At 45.0% G+C, this 20,428-nt stretch overlaps 2 protein-coding genes across 4 annotated transcripts in view; both read left to right on the plus strand.

Annotated features, from left to right (window-relative positions):
* Positions 1-189: 189 nt before the first annotated feature.
* pgm2 (phosphoglucomutase 2) lies at positions 190-7,328 on the plus strand. Its single transcript, XM_037471768.2, has 13 exons — positions 190-410; positions 1,638-1,805; positions 1,980-2,171; positions 3,029-3,112; positions 3,712-3,905; positions 4,101-4,290; positions 4,372-4,469; positions 4,708-4,888; positions 5,120-5,213; positions 5,600-5,729; positions 5,839-6,031; positions 6,203-6,336; positions 6,747-7,328. Exons 1-13 carry the CDS (start codon positions 336-338, stop codon positions 6,847-6,849), a joined length of 1,836 nt encoding a protein of 611 aa, XP_037327665.2. The 5' UTR covers positions 190-335; the 3' UTR covers positions 6,850-7,328.
* Positions 7,329-7,447: 119 nt separating this feature from the next.
* Positions 7,448-20,428, plus strand: part of tbc1d1 (TBC1 (tre-2/USP6, BUB2, cdc16) domain family, member 1) — a 34,581-nt gene continuing 21,600 nt past the window's right edge. For 2 of the 3 annotated variants that reach the window (XM_037471708.2, XM_037471709.2), the window contains exons 1-3: positions 7,448-7,575; positions 8,115-8,835; positions 19,412-19,972. In XM_037471708.2, the coding sequence (XP_037327605.2) occupies positions 8,233-8,835; positions 19,412-19,972 (1,164 nt within the window). In that variant the 5' untranslated portion in view covers positions 7,448-7,575; positions 8,115-8,232. Of the gene's footprint in view, positions 7,576-8,114; positions 8,836-11,242; positions 11,483-19,411; positions 19,973-20,428 lie in introns of those variants that run through there. The other variant, XM_037471711.2, reaches the window with a different exon arrangement.

Genomic DNA, 20,428 nt, shown 5'->3' on the forward strand with positions numbered 1-20,428 from the left:
AATCTTAACATAAAATGACGTATTGCAGTAAATGCTGTAGTTTATCGAATGTTCTCAATCACTGAACTATGCTATTATTTTCTATACTTTCTCCGGCTACGTTTCCAATTGTTGTAATTTATGTCGTGAAATGACCTACCTTTGCGGCAACCACTGAATGCAACACCGGGAAACACGTGACTCCCTACGCCGCTCCGCCCCACGCGCTGTTGACACCCCGAGTGGTCACATCCAGCGGAACAGCCGCTATTCACTTCTCTGTCAAAGGTTGGGTGCGAGTAGCCTCACCTCCACTGACCACACTTTGGAGAGCGCCTGACACTGCAAAAAGAGACATGGAGAGCGGTTTGTCCTCGACGGGTGACGCCGGGCTGGACCAGGCGGTCAGCCGGTGGCTGCGGAGCGATAAGGTAAGCGGGCAGCTAGCGGGCAGCTAGCGGGATATCCCCGAGACCGTGTGCCTGCCCGGCCACAGCGAGCGAGGCCACACTGGCTCTACGACATTAGGAAGACCAAGGGGTGTATGTTGTTATAACGTACTAATAAAAACGCTGTCACCGGTCGGGTGTGACATGGTTAGACAAGTTAGTGAAATGCTACAAACCGTTAGCTGCGTTGTCGTAATTAGCTCCTGGTCAGTAAAAAAACTTTATTGTGCTTCGTTATAATGCTCTGTTCGACTGGTCTGTCACTTCCTAATGATTGATTCAAAAACATTTAGCAAATGACTTCATATTGTAATATAGTCAGTGTGTAATTATTATTGAATGATTATAATCCTTAATGCTTTAGTTTATCGTAGAAAGTTCAGCTGAACTTTCAATATGTGGAAATTGTCTCCAATAAATGCATGAATAAGTACTTATAAGTACATATTACTTGTATGACATGGAGAGCAAAGTCGATTGTTAAGGTTGCCTTTTCATCTCGAATATTATCTAATCACATAGTTCTTATCAAATCAGTTCATGTAGTTATGACAAGGCATAGTTGTGGTGTGTTGTAAATACATGAATCAAATATAAAATCCTCATATGCCAGACTCCTCCACACGAACTGATACAGGTCTACTAGCGTTTATTAAAAAGCACACAGATGAAGAACCAGGCGCGCATCCAGCCATTCATCGTCTTCAAAAGACACGGGATGCCACTAATAAGTTAACTTTGGGAAACAGTCCCTGGTTCATTAGTTTGAACATTATTACATTACAGCATCTGACCCATCTGAATAGGAGGCATCATGGAGCCCTTTTCCAAATTACAATGATGTCTGAACCTTGCTTGTAAGTGACTCAGGAGAACAAATACACTAGACAATGAACACTATCTGGATTACTGCTGGAAAAAAGATTCACTATTATTATTTTTCTTTTTGAAAGACAACGCACTTATAACAACCCTCCTGCCACTGTGCTGTTTTTCACCTTCCGTTATTGACAAAGATGTGCTCTAAAACATCTGTTGACCATCGAAAAACAGTTACATTGTTGGAAGGGATGAAGCTATAAACTCTCGGCAAGCCTAGGAAGTTCTCATTAAAACATCAGAACCGGTCTCTGGGAACTTCACCTCCAGTTGTAGGCTCCACGTTATGGACATCATTGTATTAATGTTGGCATTTTTTTACCCCCTCAGAACCCCAAGACGGCATCCATGGTGCAGGACCTGGTGAGAGACGGCGCGGTGGAGGCTCTGAAGAAATGCTTCTCCTCCAGGATGGAGTTTGGTACAGCAGGTCTGAGAGCAGCCATGGGCCCTGGCACGTCCTGTATGAACGACCTCACTATCATCCAGACCACACAGGTCGGTGAACAGCTAAGCTGCGAACACGCAAAGCATCAAGTCACATGTTGCTGTAGGATCTCTGTGTTGTTACTTTTGGACCCGACTTCCTGTAGCTCTTGTGAGATATCCATCTCTTTTTAACAGAAGATTTCTCTTATGCCCCCTAAATCTCCCTCCAAAAATCCCTTACAGGGTTTTTGTTGCTACCTGGAGGAGAGTTTCGCTGACTTTAAGGACCATGGAGTTGTCATCGGCTACGACGCCCGTGCCCACCCCCCCAGCGGGGGCAGCAGCAAGCGCTTTGCCAACCTGGCAGCAGCTGTGTTCATCAGCAGAGGGGTCCCGGTCCACCTTTTCTCTGACATAACCCCCACGCCATTTGTGGTAATAACTTATTTTATGAATGATTCTTGCTTTAAGGCATTGTGACTGCAACTCTTTATTTATATATATATACGCGATATATATATATATATATATATATATATATATATATATATATTGAGGATTGTGATGTTTAGCTGCCTAATATATATATATATATATATATATATATATATATATATTGCAGTAATTTAAAATACACCCTTCTTTAAGTCAGATCAGTTTTCCTGGTGAAGCAGATGACAGTGACAGAAAAGCTAAAGGGCGAATTCCATTCCAAAAGTGAACGCCCCCTCAGGTTTACTGCCGGTTGCATAACACACATATGTTTCTCATGATGCGTTGTTTCCGTACTACAAACCATAAACGGGAACAAAATATTTCTAAGAACGAGAGAAGGAAAAGGTACAAGTAAAAAAGCTACATGGGAATATTATTGTTACAGATGAAGCATGAAGCTATTTTGTACAACTCTAATATTCATATTGCGGCCCAAACAAAGATTTGATCAAATACCAGCTGCTAAGTGAAGTACACACTTAAATGTAGTTAACCCACCTTTCCTCTACAACATGTCAGTGATCACACACTTATTGGGTAACTATATATGTGACACACAGCCAAACGTAATTACTGTGATTCTCTCTCATTGTTACTCATTTTGTTTGTGTAATTGCCGGGCAGCCGAGTGAGACAATTTATCTTCTTTATCTTTTTTTTCCCTGGCAAATCGGTTGATTAGTAATTTCACACCTGGAATGTATGTGTCCCTGTGTGTCCTGCCATTAAAAGATATCAAGTAGTTGTGTGCATACAATACTTTATATATATATATATTTCTGTCCTGCTCCCTGCAGCCGTTCGCAGTCTTACACCTGGGACTGTGTGCTGGTATCATGGTGACCGCCTCCCACAACCCCAAACAGGACAATGGCTACAAGGTAACAGCTTTTACTTACTTGCTTCCTTTCTTTCTTATCTACTTACTTAATCACTTACTTACATGCTTACTCACAACACACTCTCTTGCTTAGTAATTTTATTTCTATTTACCTACTTGCTAGTGTGCATGAATATTTTAAATTGTCCTTCAAGCTTGCTAACCTACTTACTTACTGGATAATTTACATTCTTAACTACTTACCGGTTGGTTTACATACTTGCCCACCTAGTACCTTTCTTACTTACCCTCCCGCTTGCTTGCTTGCTTACTTGCTTGTGTGCATACTGGCTTTCTACTTTGTTTGACTTCTTTATTTGTTTCCCTTTTTTACTTTTTGTTTGCTTATTTTCTTTCTTACTTACTTCCTTAGTAACTTCCTTTGTTAACTACTGCTATTTTGATAACTTACTCACTGACCTAGCCGTGAGTTCCTGTTATTTTGGTCTTATATGTCGTACATGTGGTGAACTGAACAATTTGAACATGTCACATGCATTTGATTGCAGGAAATACTTATGGCCTTTTGAAATGTTGGTGTCAATATTGAAGGCAATACTCCTTATTCCTTCATCCATCTCTGCTCCGTCTGTGGCTCAGGTGTACTGGAGGAACGGAGCCCAGATTGTGTCTCCTCATGACGAAGGTATCTCCAAGGCCATCAAGGAGAACCTGGAGCCCTGGCCGGAGTCCTGGAGCGCAGAGGAGGCCCTGAAGAGCCCCCTGCTCAACGATCCCTACCAGGACATCCACACACAGTACTTCAAAGCCATCCAGAATCACTGTCATCACAGGTGCTTTATGGAGAACCAGCTGCTGACATTCACTGTTTTCCATTGAGGATTGTGATGTTTAGCTGCCTAACTTATCCGATGCCTGTATAAACACCACTCTAGGGCCAAATAGGATACTTACACACATTACTACAGCGGAAGACAGAGCCATGCAGAAAAAAATGAATATTTTGACCGTGTTTTCTGTACTCACAGGGACATAAACAAGAGGTCAGAGGTGAAAATTGTGCACACGTCTGTGCATGGCGTTGGTCACACATTTGTCCAATCGGCTTTTAAGGCCTTCGACCTCAAACCTCCATATGCTGTGGAGGAACAAAAAGATCCAGACCCCGAATTCCCCACGGTGAAATATCCCAATCCTGAGGAAGGAGAGGGAGTGCTGGTATGTTGTGGACATTCACATCACGCGTGGCCATGCATAGACGGTGTGTTAGTGGTTGTGTAACATGTGTACGTGTTGCAGACGCTGTCGTTTGCACTGGCAGAGAAGGAGGGGGCCGGCGTTGTGTTGGCGAACGACCCTGATGCCGATCGACTGGCCGTCGCCGAGAAGCAGGAGAGGTCAGCGTTAGCTCATCCCATCCTGCAACATTTGAACAATGTTGGACTCAACAATAGGCAGCAGTAGTACCTCTCTATCCAATGCAGATTTATACAGGGTCAGCTAAACCGAACTGGAACTTGTTCAGCCGTCAGTAAAACCCCTCGAATGTCCTAGAACCCCTGCAGAGTAACTGCTTTGGTGATGTCAGAGGTCATGTGCCCGCTCTTCCATGACGTGCATCTCTCTCTGTGCCAGTGGACGGTGGCGTGTGTTCACTGGCAACGAGCTGGGGGCGCTGCTCGGCTGGTGGATGTTCCGCTGCTGGAAGGAGCAAAACTCTGACGCTGCGGCGGTGAAGAACCTCTACATGCTGTCCAGCACCGTCTCGTCCAAGATACTGCGTGCCATCGCTCTCAAGGAAGGCTTCCACTATGAGGTAACACTCCGCAAGTCCAGGGCTGGGTCTTGGGTTCATTCAAGTGTGCTTCACTGCTACAGCAAGACAGCCGTGGCAAAATCCTCCTGCAGGTCGAGGTCTCCTTGCAACGAAAGCTAAAGAGATGCTCCAAGAGAACAATCAGGAAGAAATATGGCTTTACAGCAAATGTTGCTTGTAGTTATTGTTTCAAACCACACTTGACGTCTACTGTCGCCGCTGTTTGGACAGGAAACACTGACGGGGTTCAAGTGGATGGGAAACCGAGCCAGAGACCTTTTGGACCAGGGCAAGACTGTTCTGTTTGCCTTTGAGGAGGCCATAGGTATGCACTGACTCACTCCCGCCTGACAGTACGTGTAGCCTCACTGGTTTTGCAACCAGTTCGTAGCTGCAGGAACACTTTTTTTGTTCATTAGCTGTGTTAATGGCAGACAGCTGTCTTTGTTAGTTTGAAGTCAAACCTCATGCTTCAGGTTACGGCCCTTGGAGGTTAATACGACGGATGTCTGCTCAACACACACATACAAAATCACTTGGCACAGTGCATTCCAAATGAACACGATTATGCTGGAATCACGTGTGTGTGTGTGTGTGTGTGTGTGTGTGTGTGTGTGTGTGTGTGTGTGTGTGTGTGTGTGTGTGTGTGTGTGTGTGTGTGTGTGTGTGTGTGTGTGTGTGTGTGTGTGTGTGTGTGTGTGTGTGAGTCAGGCTATATGTGTAGTCCCTCTGTATTGGACAAGGATGGAGTGAGTGCTGCAGCCATAGCAGGAGAGATGATTTCCTACCTCGCCACGAAAAGCTTCACCCTTTCTCAACAAGTAACGAGCATCTACGAAGAGTAAGAGTCACACCCTTAAATTATACTCATTTGTCTTTGATGACGTTTTTTAGGGGAGATACGGCAGGCTTGAACTGTGTCTCTCTCTCTCTCTACTCCTTCCTGTCAGGTACGGCTACCACATCAGCAAGAACTCCTACTTCATCTGCCACGACCAGCAAGTGATACGCAGCCTGTTTGAGCGCCTGCGCAGCTACGGCGGCCGAGGGAACTCGTACCCCACCGAGTGTGGCCGCTTCTCCATCTCTGCTGTGCGAGACCTGACCACCGGCTATGACAGCAACCAGCCCGGCAACAAGGCTGTAAGTGTACTTCCCATCGTCATTGGCATCATGAAAAGTAGATCTGCCTTGAAATTCAAAGGAGAGCTAGTAACATAGCAGCGCTGAGCTAACAGGTGAATTAATAATATCATTTAATTTAAACAAACAGCAACGTCTTTTTTCGTACCTGCTTCTTCTCTGGTGTCCCAGGTCCTTCCCACCTCCAGCTCCAGTCAGATGATCACCTTCACCTTCTCCAACGGGGGCGTGGCCACCATGAGGACCAGTGGCACTGAGCCAAAGATCAAATACTACACCGAACTCTGTGCTGCTCCTGGCAACAGGTAGGTCGCTGTAGAGACTTGATGTCTTTAGGGAGAACGATCGCTTGGATCAGGAGTGTCAACCTCATTTTAGGTGAGTGGACACAAGTGGGCCACACCAGTAAAATCTAAGAGGATGTCATTTTTGCCTTGAAAAGTGGCAGCTGATGTGTACCATCTCAGTGGGTTTTTCCTGCGCTACAGGGTGACCCCCGGTGGACTGACTATGAATAGCTGCTAATTTTATAGAAGTGTAATTAGTGTTCCTTGTAATTCTCACACTAGCGAAGTGCCAGTGGGGGTCCAGCCTTGGTGAAGCTGATGTAAAGAATCTTGAACAATTGAGCGATAATTACAGTACTTTCATGTCAATAAGCTAATTGTTTTAGCTTTGAGTGACACTCATCTGGACTCTATGCATCCTCTAACAGCGACGTGACGCATCTGAAGAAGGAGCTGGACGACTTGGTCAACGCCATCGTTGAAAACTTTTTTGAGCCAGAAAAGAACAAGCTGCAGCCCAAGCCGGAGTAGAGCGCAGACCGAGAGACAGAGAGAGACACACAGCACCAGTTGTCTTAATTATTCCAGAAGGGATTCTTTATTTAGCCATGAGTTCCCAGAGATTACTCAAAGAAGGTGTTCCCCTCCGCCGCAGTCATTCTTGCTGTCTCCCTGTAATGTTTAGATTCACACATTTCTGTATTTGCATACATGTAGTATGCGTCCTTCCTTAATCATCAACTGCAAGCCTGCTGACCTGAAGTGTCTCAAGGAGAGCGGCTCAGACAAATATCTACACTTAAAAGAATGTCAGTGTGTAATATTATATCTTATTCGTAAGGTATGGCATTGAAAGTTTAGTATATTGGACTGAGCTGTTTTTTGAGCTGCTACAACCCTAAACGTGTATGTAGCAGCTCACGTGACTGTCAATCAAACGCTGCACATGCCAAGTACAAGTACAATTTAACTCAATACAAAAATCAAATAAAGTGGCTTCTAACATTGCACATGGATTCTTGCAACTTTCAGAAGAAGTAAAGCGCACGCACACACACAATATTATCCGGGGTGGTGCATGCATGCAGCATGCACTTGTCATGCCCCCATGTGAGCGCAGAGAGGAGAAGAGGGAGGACTGGTCTGCGCAGCCTGCTATATATAACGCACACTAGAGCCCGGCGTGGAGCCTCGGCGACTAGTGCGTGTGCTCTGAAATACTCCACGAACTCTCTCGGACAGGACCTCAGTGAGCAGGTATGGTGGCAGCGGAGAAACATCGTGTTAAATCGATTCAGACTAATTCAATGGCACACGCGCGCTCGGTCGCCTGCGCCACTTGGTGCGTAAAAATAATCTTGTGCGGTGCGTAAAAGATCCCGATGAGCGGTGAAATGCGCTCCTCGGAAAGCAACATTCTAGCCCCGCTGTTTTGGTGCACTGTTGTAAGTTGAGGAATTCTGAATATTGAAAGGTCAAATATGAGATAGGCAAGCGGTTCCGATTCCTGTGTATGTTGTGACTCCGTGGCTGGTGTCGACTCATTGTGAGCACGGCCAAGTTGACGTGGTTTCTTGTTAAAAGGAAGTTACGTCTACAAGCCTCCGTCTTTCGGGGATCATAGAGGTCAGCTGGACCCCTTCTCTCTCCCTCATGACAAACACGGCCGAGTACGCGTCCTCACAGTGGGGGTGTCATGTGTCCCTGTGTCCTTAAACTGTAAGAAGGTGTGGTTACGTGTTCCTGGTGGGGTAAACACCAGGTGTGTGTGTGTGTGTTTTTTTTTTTTTTCCCAGTCCGCTCCAGATGACCCTGTGACCTCTACAGCCAAAAGACTGCTGATTCCAAGTGGAGCCCAGTATTACTTTTTTCAGAATCATCGGTAAAACCCCCCCCTCTGGCCCCCAGCAGGCCATGGAGGGACTCTACTTTGAAGTGAAGCCCCAGAGAGATGAACCCTCTGGGCTGGGGAGCTCCGAGAACCCCCCCCCTAAAATAACTCCCAACAACCGCTGCGTCGTGTGTCCATCGCGCCCGCGTCGGGCCTTTTCCGCACCGTGTCCCCACAAACCGTCTCCGAGGATGAGACTTTCCTCGTGTGGGGGGAAGGTGGAGGAGGAGCCGGAGGAGGAAGTAGAATACAGACTGACGTTGATCGGCTCCCTTCCCGTCCACCACCTGACCACCATGGCCATGCTGCCCTGGGTGGTGGCCGAGATCAGCAGGCGTGCTCAGAAGAGTCCGGGGCCCGCGCCACACTGCGGGGGCCCATCGGGCCCCTCCTCCCTCAACCAGTCGGTGTTTCTGAGCGTGTCGGCGTCGCGCGTGTGCTGCGTGTGTGTCCTGGCCGAGGGGCCCGGCTGGGACCCGCTGACGCGCACAGTGCTGTTCGAGTGCCGGCCCCACCAAGTGACGAAGCTCATTCACAACAGCCAGGAGCCCGGAAGCTTCGGCTGCCTGGTCAGAGAGGCCCCCAGCTGCTCCTGCTACGTCTTCCGGGGCCACAACAGCACCAAGGTAGGGGGGTTAGACACCGGTGTCTCCGGCTGTAGCCTTTATGTACCAGAGGGGGGCAAATCTGCATTGCGATAAAATAAATGCCCAAATTCTTCAATGAGTCAAGGAGAACAATGTCACAACTCCTAAAAGAAAGCACAGAGACATACTGTAGAAGCTTAACCTTCTCACGTTGATGGCAAAATGCTGCCTGAGGGTTCCCTGTTTATGGCGGAGGGAAACTGGATCTCTTTGGCGTGACGGCTCCCTGCAGCAACGTAAACACGCACACATACACACACACATGCTGACCAACACACACCAGCCTCTCACCTCTGCTCCACATGGCCAGCTCTCGGCGGTGCAAAGCCCCAGCTGGCGTCCCAAGGCGAGCCAGAGACATTCCATAATGCCAACATGCCAAAGGCTCTGAGACAATGGAGGACACTGAATGAGTCGGAGAAGTCCAAATGTAAACTTGTCAATATTAAATAATAAATAAATAAAAATATATATACACATCTACATCTTCAACACATTCGGATACATTTCCCTCAATCACACACCACACAGCTTGTTTTACATTGTCCAGGCAGGATGGAAAACCTACTTCCCATGGCAACGGCTTCATGTGGTTTTTGTTGTGTGTGTGCGATTTTTGTTACGTCTCTCTTTCTGTTTCAGCCCTTTGAGGAATGCGATGATGATGATGATGTCAGGCTGACCACCTGTTGCTCTATCTCTGTCACATTGGGGCACACAGACCGACATAAACACACACATTAGCATGGACCAGTGACTAGATGTCCCATTTTGGAGCATTGCCAAATGTCTTTACAAGACTATATTTAATTTAGCTTATTAGATGTAGTGAGCTGCATGAACTGCATCAAACGTGTCTTGAACACACACACACACACACACACACACACACTGCGGGGAAGTGATAGTACATTCATTTGCATCACAATTTTATGAGCATCAATCATCCGGGAGTGGGCTGCCATTCGACCCTTCATAATAACTGATATCATACATTCAAGATCATACAAGTCATTAGCAGTGTTCTGATATTCTATGTGCAGTGATTAATAACCATATAGGGTTGTATGTTACAAACAATATTACAAAAAGTAATCACTGCAGGAAAACGTTTCAATATACGGCTACAAAATGTAATCACCCCGCAAAAGCAAAGTTTCTCCTCCTGAGACATTCGCACACAAACTGTCTCTGAGGGCCTGTTTTGTTGCCTCTGCTGCCTCTGCAATGGCAACAAGTAGCCGCCAGGTGTCACCACTAAAGCGTCTCATTTATTCTTTTGAATTCACTTTTTTATGACCTAGTGATGTGTGATGACTAAGAATGAGATATTTCAAGATGAGTACGTTAGTATTGTATTGTAGCCAGTTTGGTCAGCTAATAGGAATTTGGTTATTGGTAGCCGACTGAAAGTATTTTATTGCTCAGTTTGGCAACACAACTACTCGCCTCTTTTTATCAGTAATCGGTGTTATACTGACCTCAAATTGATATGACCATCAGATAATTTTGGTGATTAAATAACTGATCATGGTTAGTAAAATAACTTTTCTACACATCCACGTTAAAAAATAAATATGTAGTTGACTTTTAATTCCACAAAAACATTATAGATTTGAATTTGCATGTGTGATTTGAGTATGAGTTTGATCGTGACCAAGAAGATGAATTTGAGTTTGATCTTTTCAACTATCTTCACACCCGAAGTCAGCGTTTCCGATTGAATAAATATTAGTCAATAAGAAATCCAGAATTCAAAATAAATATACTCGGGTGGATTAATTTAATCACGTGGTTATAAACAAACAAACACGCAGATTGGATAAAGTGGTTCAGTTGTTACCCTTTTCCCTTTTTGATTTGAACACACGGGAAGGAGGGAGATAATGACATTTACTGGATCTTACACCGTCAACAACAATGTAATCAGTTCTGCAGACAAAACGTTGACGAAATTACATTTTCCTTAAAGCGGTAAAATTTCTGCTAAGTTACATACAGTTCATTATTCATTCTCAGCTATCAGTTATCGGGATGTGTCCCATGGGCAATCATTTCTGCTTGATTAGGTTTGAGCTGCTTTACAGACAGGAAATAATGTCCCTACCCGACCATAGCAACGAAGATAACAATGTTAATCCTGCAATGGTTAAGGGAACACCACCCAAAACTCCACCGCCCAAAGTTTGACTACCCCGGGACAGGAATTGCGTCCTCCCCGTTCTCCTACTGTATTGGCGGATTTAGCTGCGACAAGCTAACGACTGTTTGCTGGAATAAAGTCTGCTTTTTGGGAAATTCAACCTTTCAAAACAAAAGCGAATACATATCGCGTATGAGTAATATGCATGTGAAGTGATTTGGATGCCCTTACTTTGAAATCTCTGAACCGGATCTGTGGTGACGTTATCCTGGGAAGCCTCACTATTAACCGCAGGCTGTTCGGGTTCACGGAGCAACATCAACTTTCCGATGAAATTGTATTGAAGTGTCCCACACTGTCAGAGGCAAGTCGCGGAGAAGTGGCGTTTGTCGCTCGGGTCTTGGTATAAGGTTTATGGCGGATGGGATGAAAGCGCGACTCCAGCGACTCAACTTGTTCAACATCAAACAAGAACAAAAAGATGTAAGTTAAGCCGGTTCGTCTTGTATCGCTTTGCCGCGATAGGTGCAGAGTTAACGTTAGCTAACGTCAAAACGAGGCGGCTAGCGAGCGGTCTCATTAGCACAATTAGCTAAACACCCGTGGTTAGCCAAGTTCAACAGGTTTGCGCACGTTAACGTCAACCGACATGTCACGCGACTCCAGCGGAGCCGTCGTTACACAGTAACGTTTGCAAAAACTAACCTCCGTTAGTTTTCCCTGTAAATAAAACGGTTACGTATTTTATTTAACGTTACTTAACTTGAACTAGGCACAGTGGTCGTTGATAAACTGCCTGTGTGTTTGTCACTGTGCATACCGGGGGCTTGGTCACCTTCCTCCCACTAGCTGTGGCCTCATGGAGATGTGGTAGCGGCTCCAGAAGCTCACCATAAGTGGGCAAGACGTGATGAGTGGAAACAGGGAAAGTTTCTTTGCTGCTTGTACCCATTCAGGGTCTCAAGGGTTTCTGGATGTGAACGCACTGTTGGACAAAATCTGTATTTAACGTTACAGATGTGGCCTGAAAGTTACTTCTGTAACTTACTTTAACATGTGAGGACAAGAATCCTCTTTCTGAAATGTCGTGCTTTCTGTTGATGTTTATCTGACAGCCGGCTGATTGAGTGGTGATTTTGAATACAGCGTGTACTTTAAATCTGCTTTATTATTTAAGTGCTGCATACTAGTGTGTGCCTGTGGTGGATGTCAGATCGTCATAGTTCTTTGAGCTATATCCTATACAGCATAACTCTTTGTTATGCAAATTTGGCAAAATAATAATTATTATAGAAATCCAAGTTACAGTTTCCCTAAATATGAAGTCATTTGCGTGCTTGTTTTTACAATTGTCCAAATCCATTCATTTATTGATAAAATAGTTGTTTGTTTTCTGATCAGTGGAAGAGAAACGGGCTCCCTGCTTCACCATCACTCATCACTTGTCACTAAATATACCGTCTTCCCTCTGCCTGCTGCTGCTTCTGTAAATCAGTGGCGTAGTTTACTGTCCGACATGAAAATCCAGCCTGCACCGCTGAAGACGAGCCAGACGTAGGTTTATGAGACATTACCTCCTCTGTTAGTCACACACACACACACACACACACACACACACACACACTGGAAAGCCTTGTGCTTAAGTGCAACTCAATTTCACCATTTGTACTGCAGAATGTTAAATGTTGCCAGTTAAAAAGAAAAATTCAGATGAAGCTGTTGTTCTATATTTTTTTCGTTATGATTAAAAAGTAGAGTGATATTTACTGCATTTGAATGGCAGAAAATCTCTTCCATCTACAGAATGACTTGACTGAAATTACTTCCTCACATACAACATACAACAACTCCCTTCTGTTTTGGCAGAGACAACAGTTTTAATTTTCTACAGCGCGATTTGGCTTAATGATCACCCAAAGTGTCTCGAGTGCGTGGAATCTCCCCATTTGTCTTTTTGCTGTGCCCTCTTGTTGTAATCCCTCGGGCCTCACGTGCCTCTCCCTCCGTCTCAGTGTGACAGTCTTTGTGCCGTTTCTAACTTTAAATTAGCCTGTAAAACTGGAGGCCCCGCTTTGTGCCCTGTGTCTTATTGGCCTTGCAGTCTGTCTTTCTTTAGCTTTGTTTCATTAATGTGTTTCTTTTACTTTCCTCTCTTCTCCTCCCGTCAAACATTCAGCTCCACCTTACAATCTTCCTAGATGAGAACATAATCCGTGTGCCTCGCTGACCTCGTTTATTCTCACCCGGGAGTTCATTCTGACTCAGCAGAGCGCTTTGACAACAGTCCCCCACATTGTGTCCTCGCTATCGCATTCGACTTGAGTTTTGTCGTCTTTGTGCTGTGAAGTAGCTACTTAATCCTAAAAAAGAGTGATGGCAATGTTTCGGACAGCTTTTTCACACCCTCACTTTCAGAAAGTAATGTCTCTTGTCTGCTGTGTGGCTCCTCTGTACTTTGAACTGCTTGCTTCGCCGAGCACATGACCATGGGAAGGCTTTCTTCTCTGGCTCCTCATCCCTGTTGTGTGTTTTTCTAGGCCGGCTGGTTGTGTGCGTTTTTTCAGCGACATTCCTTTGTAACTTCTAATATAGAGCCAAGCTTTTCCGAGTTGAAATAACCATTTAGGACAGTTTAGTCGACCTCCAGTGATGAGTTTTATTTATGAGTTATTTTTCTCTCAGCATCTTCTTTCATTCGATAATCCAGATCATTAACTAACTTAGTTGCTAACTTAATGTTTGTTTTTCCTGATGATTCTGTAGATTTGTGGTTCTGTGAAAAACACACACAGATGATTGTGGTGAATTATTTCTTATTGGAATAATTGCGAAGATCCTCCTTAAAGAAGCCGTGTAGCTCACTGACATGGACTCTGGTCAAGAATCTGATCACCTGGTCTGTGAATTATTTCCTTGTTGTGATTATATTGTTTGGTTGGTTGTTTTTAACATAACGAAAATATGTGTCCAGTCTGTAATTTTCATGCAAATATTATTTTCTTAATAAACTGCCAGGTAAAATGAGAATTTGAAGTTGTTACATGAGTGTGCAAGCTACGTCTGTGCTGGAGTCCCTCGTGGGATGGGAACTAGAGTTTTAGAAGACTAGGACGTACATTTGTGTATTTGTTTTAGTAATAGCCGTAACTTGCGGCGCCCTAAATGTGATTTCCTCCCCTTTTTGACCCATTTGCTCTCTTTGATCCTCACTGAAATGTTTGCTTTGTGTCCCAGCTTCTCTTTTAGCAGCTCATACTTGTGTAACTTCCTTCTTTTTGAGATTAGTACAACAGAAGTCTCATTTAATTTTGGTCAGGGAGACCGTATGGGTTCTCAATATTTTTCCTTTTGCGAGAGGCCAAGGCTGTGGGTCCCGGCCCGAGGCCTGTCTGAGATCATGTACATGTTGCGGAGAACAAGACGCCGTGTGTCTGTGGCTCCCACTGCCCTCGGAGCGGCAAACTCTCTCCACCCGCAAAGCAGCATCCAATGTTTTCAGCTTTTCAAGCAGTCTAAAAAAGGGGGAGGGGATTAATTAATGCAGGAGTGCGTGACATATGACGACGTTCCAAGAAATGTGTCTGCTTGCATTCATTAGTGACAGTAACCGTCATTTATTAGACTAAAAAATCATTTGTTTTCTCTCCTGGATGATCGTGGAACAACATTATGTTTCTTAAAGGGGACATCTGTTCATTCTGTTTAAACGTTTGTGTGATTATCATGGGGCAGCCAATAATCTTTTATTATAATAATGATTCATTCTAATCAGCTGTATTCTTTTATTAATACTAAAAATGTAAAATGCCCTCAAGCATTTCACAAAATATCTTTGAAATTGAATTCTAGATAGCATTCATAATTCTTTGTATTCAAATCGATCTGACTTCCAGAACTGCACAGTTAAGCATGTTTTTTGTATATTGTTAGATAACTGATACGACTACTGAGATGAAACGCATCCATGCTGGTGCATCTATGCATCCATTGTCCATGCCAATATTGACATTGCTCATCTGAAAATGCTGCCTCCAAACGTTCTATTGACATGTGGATTCTCTGAGAACACCTATGTGAATCTGCAGAGCCCTCAATAGTGATTCGTTGTTGATCATAATGTTTTTGATTTGTAATATGTACTACAGCTGCCTGGGTAAACTTGGTAGAGGAGAAAGTATCCCATTTCCTTCCGAGTTGTTGGGTACGGTATCTCATTGATTCTGCTGTTTCCTCGTGGTGCTCACAGTAGAACAACATGAGGCTGGTTATTGTTTCCACAAAATGACCAGAGTGAGCACACTGAGCAGGCCTGATGGCAGCGTGGAGTTACAAGTGCAGACCGCATCCATGGTGATGATCGGTGACGCCGCCGCTACTTCTGCTTTGGCCGTCTACTTTTGCCAAAGCAGGGAAGCATCACGCGCTGCAGGTAGCGTCACACCGCTTCCCTCCCCTGCATTTTTCAAGAAGGCCCTTGGGTAACCCTATGGTGATGATGCTTGTGTTGCTTGAACTGTTAACAAGTAAGGAGCACTTTTCTGATTTTAATGTGAATTTAATCTCTCGAAGTTGAAAGCGGACCCATTGGCTGATTAGGGGGCTTCACCAGGTCATGTGACTTTATGTCACCACCACTGAACAAGGGGGACTGGTGACGCATTCTCATTCAGCTGCCAATTTTACAGCTTCAAAATTCTGGATGTGTGTTTTTCTAATTGTGCAATTAGCGAAGCGTTCAAATCTATGCTTGTGTTGACCGCAGACCTTCTTCCAGTCATCTGCACACAATCCAATTTACTTTGAGATGAGGGAGCAACAAGTACAAAATAATCTAATTTAAGGACTGTTTCCTGCAGCACTCTAGAAGATGTGTGTGTTGGTTTACAGTCCAACAAATGATGATTGTTTGCTTTTATTCAATTGATAAAAGTAGTGGCTCAGTCATAACAAATCCCAGACTCTGCTGTTTGAAGATCTGTTTAAGAAGTTCAACTCTGAGCTGAAGAAAATTGCTGTTCAGGAAGATAAGGGTTCCTTATCTTCCTGAAACAACATACATGGATACCAAAAATACAACTAGATTTGTCAGACAGTACCCACAAACAAACAAGTAAGTAAATAAATAAAATGAAATCGAAATGTTTTCATCAGCTATTAAAGACCCCATCAAACTCTGGCACCCTCTTGGTTACCATTTACATATACTCGATACACAAAGACGCCCACATACATACATATCCATATACACATGTCATTTCCAACACGCATCTCATTCATCTCTAGTCTCATTTCTCCATGAGCTCCATCAGTAGTTTTTGTTTTAGTGATGACCTGTACAGAAGCTCTCTGGGTAATGTGCACTTTTAATAAGTCATCGCACAACAACAAGAAGGTACATTTCCTCCTTGTTCTAGTAATGAATATTTACAAAGGGGAAGTCGCCCAAGCAGCTTGCCTTGGAAATGTTGATGAATTTGTGGCGACATCAGTCGCGTTTGTCAAAATAGGAAACGCGAGTGTGGTTATTTTTTTCAAGAGTAACTCACTGAGAGTCACTAAGCCCGTCTCTGCATTCAATCAGCTGTTTGGCATGGTGTCCTTCAGTTACTGTGTGGGTGTTGCAACTGCTGCCAGATCAGCAGAATGCTACAGGTCAGCAGCACAGCGTGTACCGGCTGCATCCGGCTGCATTCAGCTACTGTATCGGGAAATAGTAAATGTGTCCCTACAATCTTTGTGTGAGCCGCAGTGATAGTCAAACAATACACACACATCTTTTTGCTGAATGTTTTTTACTGGCATTGTATTACACGGTGGTGTGGTGGTTGGCACTGTCACCTCACAGAAGGTCCTGCGTTCGCCACTCGCCCAGTGGCCTTTCTGTGTGGAGTCTGCCTGTTCTCCCCGTGTCTGCATGGGTTCTCTCTGGGTCCTCCGGCTTCCTCCCACAGTCCAAAGACACTGGGCTGGGGATTAGGTTGATTGGGAACTCTAAAATGGCTTCTCGCCTGAAGTTGGCTGGGATTGACTCCAGCCCCCCGCGACCTTGTGTGCAGGATAAGCAGTTTGAAGATGGATGGATTACTTTTAGCGACTGAGTGGTTCAGATTGAATGATCCGTATCACATAGATTTTGATTACGACTTCGCCCACAGACGTCCTCTCACACACAAACTCGGCTGCTTCCCCTCGTGAGCCTTATTTAAAATAATATATATGGTTGGACAGCAGAACAGATTCATTGCATCATGAGTAAGTGACGTGTGTGTGTGTGTGTGTGTGTGTGTGTGTGTGTGTGTGTGTGTGTGTGTGTGTGAGAGAGAGAGATTGTGATCACGCGGAGGCATCCATGTTGAAAAATAGCTTGGCGTATTCGTTTGGCCACATTAAGAGAATCGTTCTGCATCAAAGGAATGTTTTTGTCATTGTGCGTTGCGTGGTGTGAGGAGTAATGAGCGCCCCGGTCTGAACTTTAATATCCGGGAAGCTGCTCTGCTGAGCAAGAGTGTTTACACAGATTGCATAAACTCCATTTACCGCCAAGTGGTACAAAGTCACCATATATCACCAACATATCCTCTGTATATATATCATACTCGGCTTGATATTTCAACTCGTCATGCACCGTTTACTGACGGCGAGCTGCGGCATGCTTCCTGCCTGTTGGATCCATTTTGGCCTCCAGCCAGAGGGCCATAGAGGCCCAGCTGTAGTGCTCCATACGCTGATGCAATTGTCAATAGGAACGGGGGGTTGATCTAAAAGGAAGTTCAGCTGCTGAGTGAACTCTCTGTGTTGCTTGTGTCATGCTGTTGGTTCCCTCCCAGGATGAAAGAGACTAAGGCTGTGTCCATGCTTAGCGCACAGCCAATATTCCTGTTGCTATTATGTGTGTTTAGTCACTCTTTCCCTCCGTGGGAACAACGTCTCATCAGTCATGGCTGCAATAAATGATTAAATCAGCATTACTATTTTGTAGAAGTTGTGGAAGTCCCAGATATCCTGCAACTGAACACCCTCATGTCTTATTTCAGCCAAGCTGTGTCTACTGAATCGAGCTACACGTCGGCCGGTTTATTACAGCTGTGGTTCCCTTAGGTCTACAGCTTTGGGGGTGGGGAGAAATATACTGTGACTATATTTCTTTAAAAAAAAAAAAGAAATTGTCAACATCTTTTAATCTAATAAAAGTTGTCAGTCTGTTTACATACATTCAGTCTGTCAGTCAGTGCTGGGTGTGACCTCCATTAAAGGAGCAGTTTGAGGGATATGAGGGCATCTAGTGGTGAGGTTTAGGCAGATTACATCCAACTGAGTTGCACTGATGTTTTGTAGACCTGGTTGGGGTGGTTGATTAACGTATATTTTGGCGGATAAGTGGAGGTAAAAATCCTGACCTAACCATCATTTCCAAATTGGCATAATTTGCCTAATATAGTGTGTGTGTGTATCAATGTATGCAAGCACATTGCAAAACCTTTTTGACAACTGAAATCACTTCAACATAGTCAGGCTTCAATCTGTTATCATTTAATTATGAAATAATCTGGTTAAAACTAATTTGATATGCTGCAGCTAGCTTTTGTTTATGTAATTCATTTAGGCGGCTATATAAGGAGCTCTCGGTGCACTGAGGCTCATTGAAATCATCTAAAGATAACATGCAGATTTGGTTGAAGACTAGGTGGACTTTCAGTCTTCTGTGGACTACAGCCAGAGTTTATTTAGCAAGAGTGAAGAGGAAAACGGGAAAGGAGGGGTCCAGAGGAAAGGAATCAAATAAAGAGTGAGCACAAAGCCTGCTTTGAGACTAAAAGTCCTAATTCTGCTCTTTTAACACGCGCCGTCATAAGAGTGGCTCCATTTCAGGGAACCGTGACACACATCGCACCACGTGGTAGGTGAGCTCATGAAAATCAGTACGTATGTTGTGGTTATAAACTGTTGCTTCTGCAGGCCGACACCTGTTTGTGCCGCCAGGGCTTGGCTTGAGCACTCAGTCAAACCCCACCCTTAGAGACGCAGAGGGAACCTGAAGAAAGTCTTTCATGACGACAATAGCTAGGATGGGACTTTTAAACTTTTTTAGTACACTGCCAGGCAGAAACTTGAGGAAAGTAGTATGTATTTGCTGGGTAAAACTCTGCCCCTTGGCTCTGATTCTTCTCCACGACATTATTTTTTTTTTTTCCATTATTGAAGTAGTTTGAAATGAGTTTCAGGTACGAACACGCAGTGAGTTGGGAAGCATTCCTTTTGTTGATTGCGTCCCACATGTTCACCTACTTCTATCACAGGCTCCAAAAGTTCAGACGCATCACAAGCAGATGTAGTACTCCGCTAAACACCATCAGCAGCTTTATTTGATCACAGTGGTTCCATGCTCCCATCTCCTGCTTGCTGTCCCGCCAGGTTCCTGAGATTATCAGTACGTTGAGGCAGGCCGGCAAGAGCTCGGCGCGTAGCGATGTCATCGCCCCGGTTTCCGTTAAAACGTCCTCTGGGAGCCACGACCCCTCCGAGGCCTGTCACACGGCGGCCTCCGCCGCCATCTCGCCGACAGCCTTCGCCAAGAAGTTTGAGGTGTTGTTTTGCGGCCGCGCGAGCGTCGCCCACAAGAAGGCCCCGCCCGCCCTGATCGACGAGTGCATCGAGAAATTCGGCCAGATGCACGGGTCGGGGTCAAGCGACGGTGGAGGAACCGCAGGGGGGTCGGCGCGCGCGCCTCAGAGGGCGTCTTTTCAACCCAACGGACTCTGGGGGGCTGACGTCCGTAACGGGGCCACGGGGAGCCCGACTGCCGGGAAGCGCCCAGCCCTGTTCAAAAGGGATCCCAGCTTCCCCTGTCTGCAGGCCCTCGATGAGAATGGACTCTCGCCTGAGATCTCCCACACCAACACTACTGAGGCCCAGGGCCACTCGGCTGAAGTGCAGCCCACCAGCCTGCAGGAGAACCGGACCATGCTGTTTATGGTGAGTTTCATGAAGGGACACCCACATTACAGCATTATTATGAGTATGCTCTAGTTCCTCCCATTTGTTTTCTCCTTGATGGGCGGAACACGTCACAATTACTGCTTCCCAGGTAATCATATCTGACCAACCATGAGAGCAGGCTGTCATGAATGAGCCCACAAGATATAATTCAGTTTGCTGCAGCACAATGCAAGCTGAGCAGTGGACAGACAGATATACACATTTGCATACGCACACACACGACTTTTGCATGCAGGAGACAATAATGTACGGTCACTCATTCCTTTCAATGTACCTTGAATTAGGCTCAATCTTTTTCAGACAAACTCTCTGGTGTTCCCTCCTCCAGCTCACTCACACAATTCATTCCTCATATCTCTGAGAATAACCGGATATCTCTGTAGTGCTGTAGAATGCAATTCAGGACTCTGAATAACAAGCACTCGCACTCGC

Source organism: Pungitius pungitius, chromosome 9, assembly GCF_949316345.1.
Source record: "Pungitius pungitius chromosome 9, fPunPun2.1, whole genome shotgun sequence".
Lineage (NCBI taxonomy): Eukaryota > Metazoa > Chordata > Actinopteri > Perciformes > Gasterosteidae > Pungitius > Pungitius pungitius.

Coding starts and splice junctions, on each gene's coding strand:
- pgm2 (XM_037471768.2), top strand. CDS start 336: ATGGAGAGCGGTTTGTCCTCGACGGGTGACGCCGGGCTGGACCAGGCG. Junction 1,806..1,979: donor CTATCATCCAGACCACACAG/GTCGGTGAACAG, acceptor AATCCCTTACAG/GGTTTTTGTTGCTACCTGGA. Junction 6,032..6,202: donor ACCAGCCCGGCAACAAGGCT/GTAAGTGTACTT, acceptor CTGGTGTCCCAG/GTCCTTCCCACCTCCAGCTC.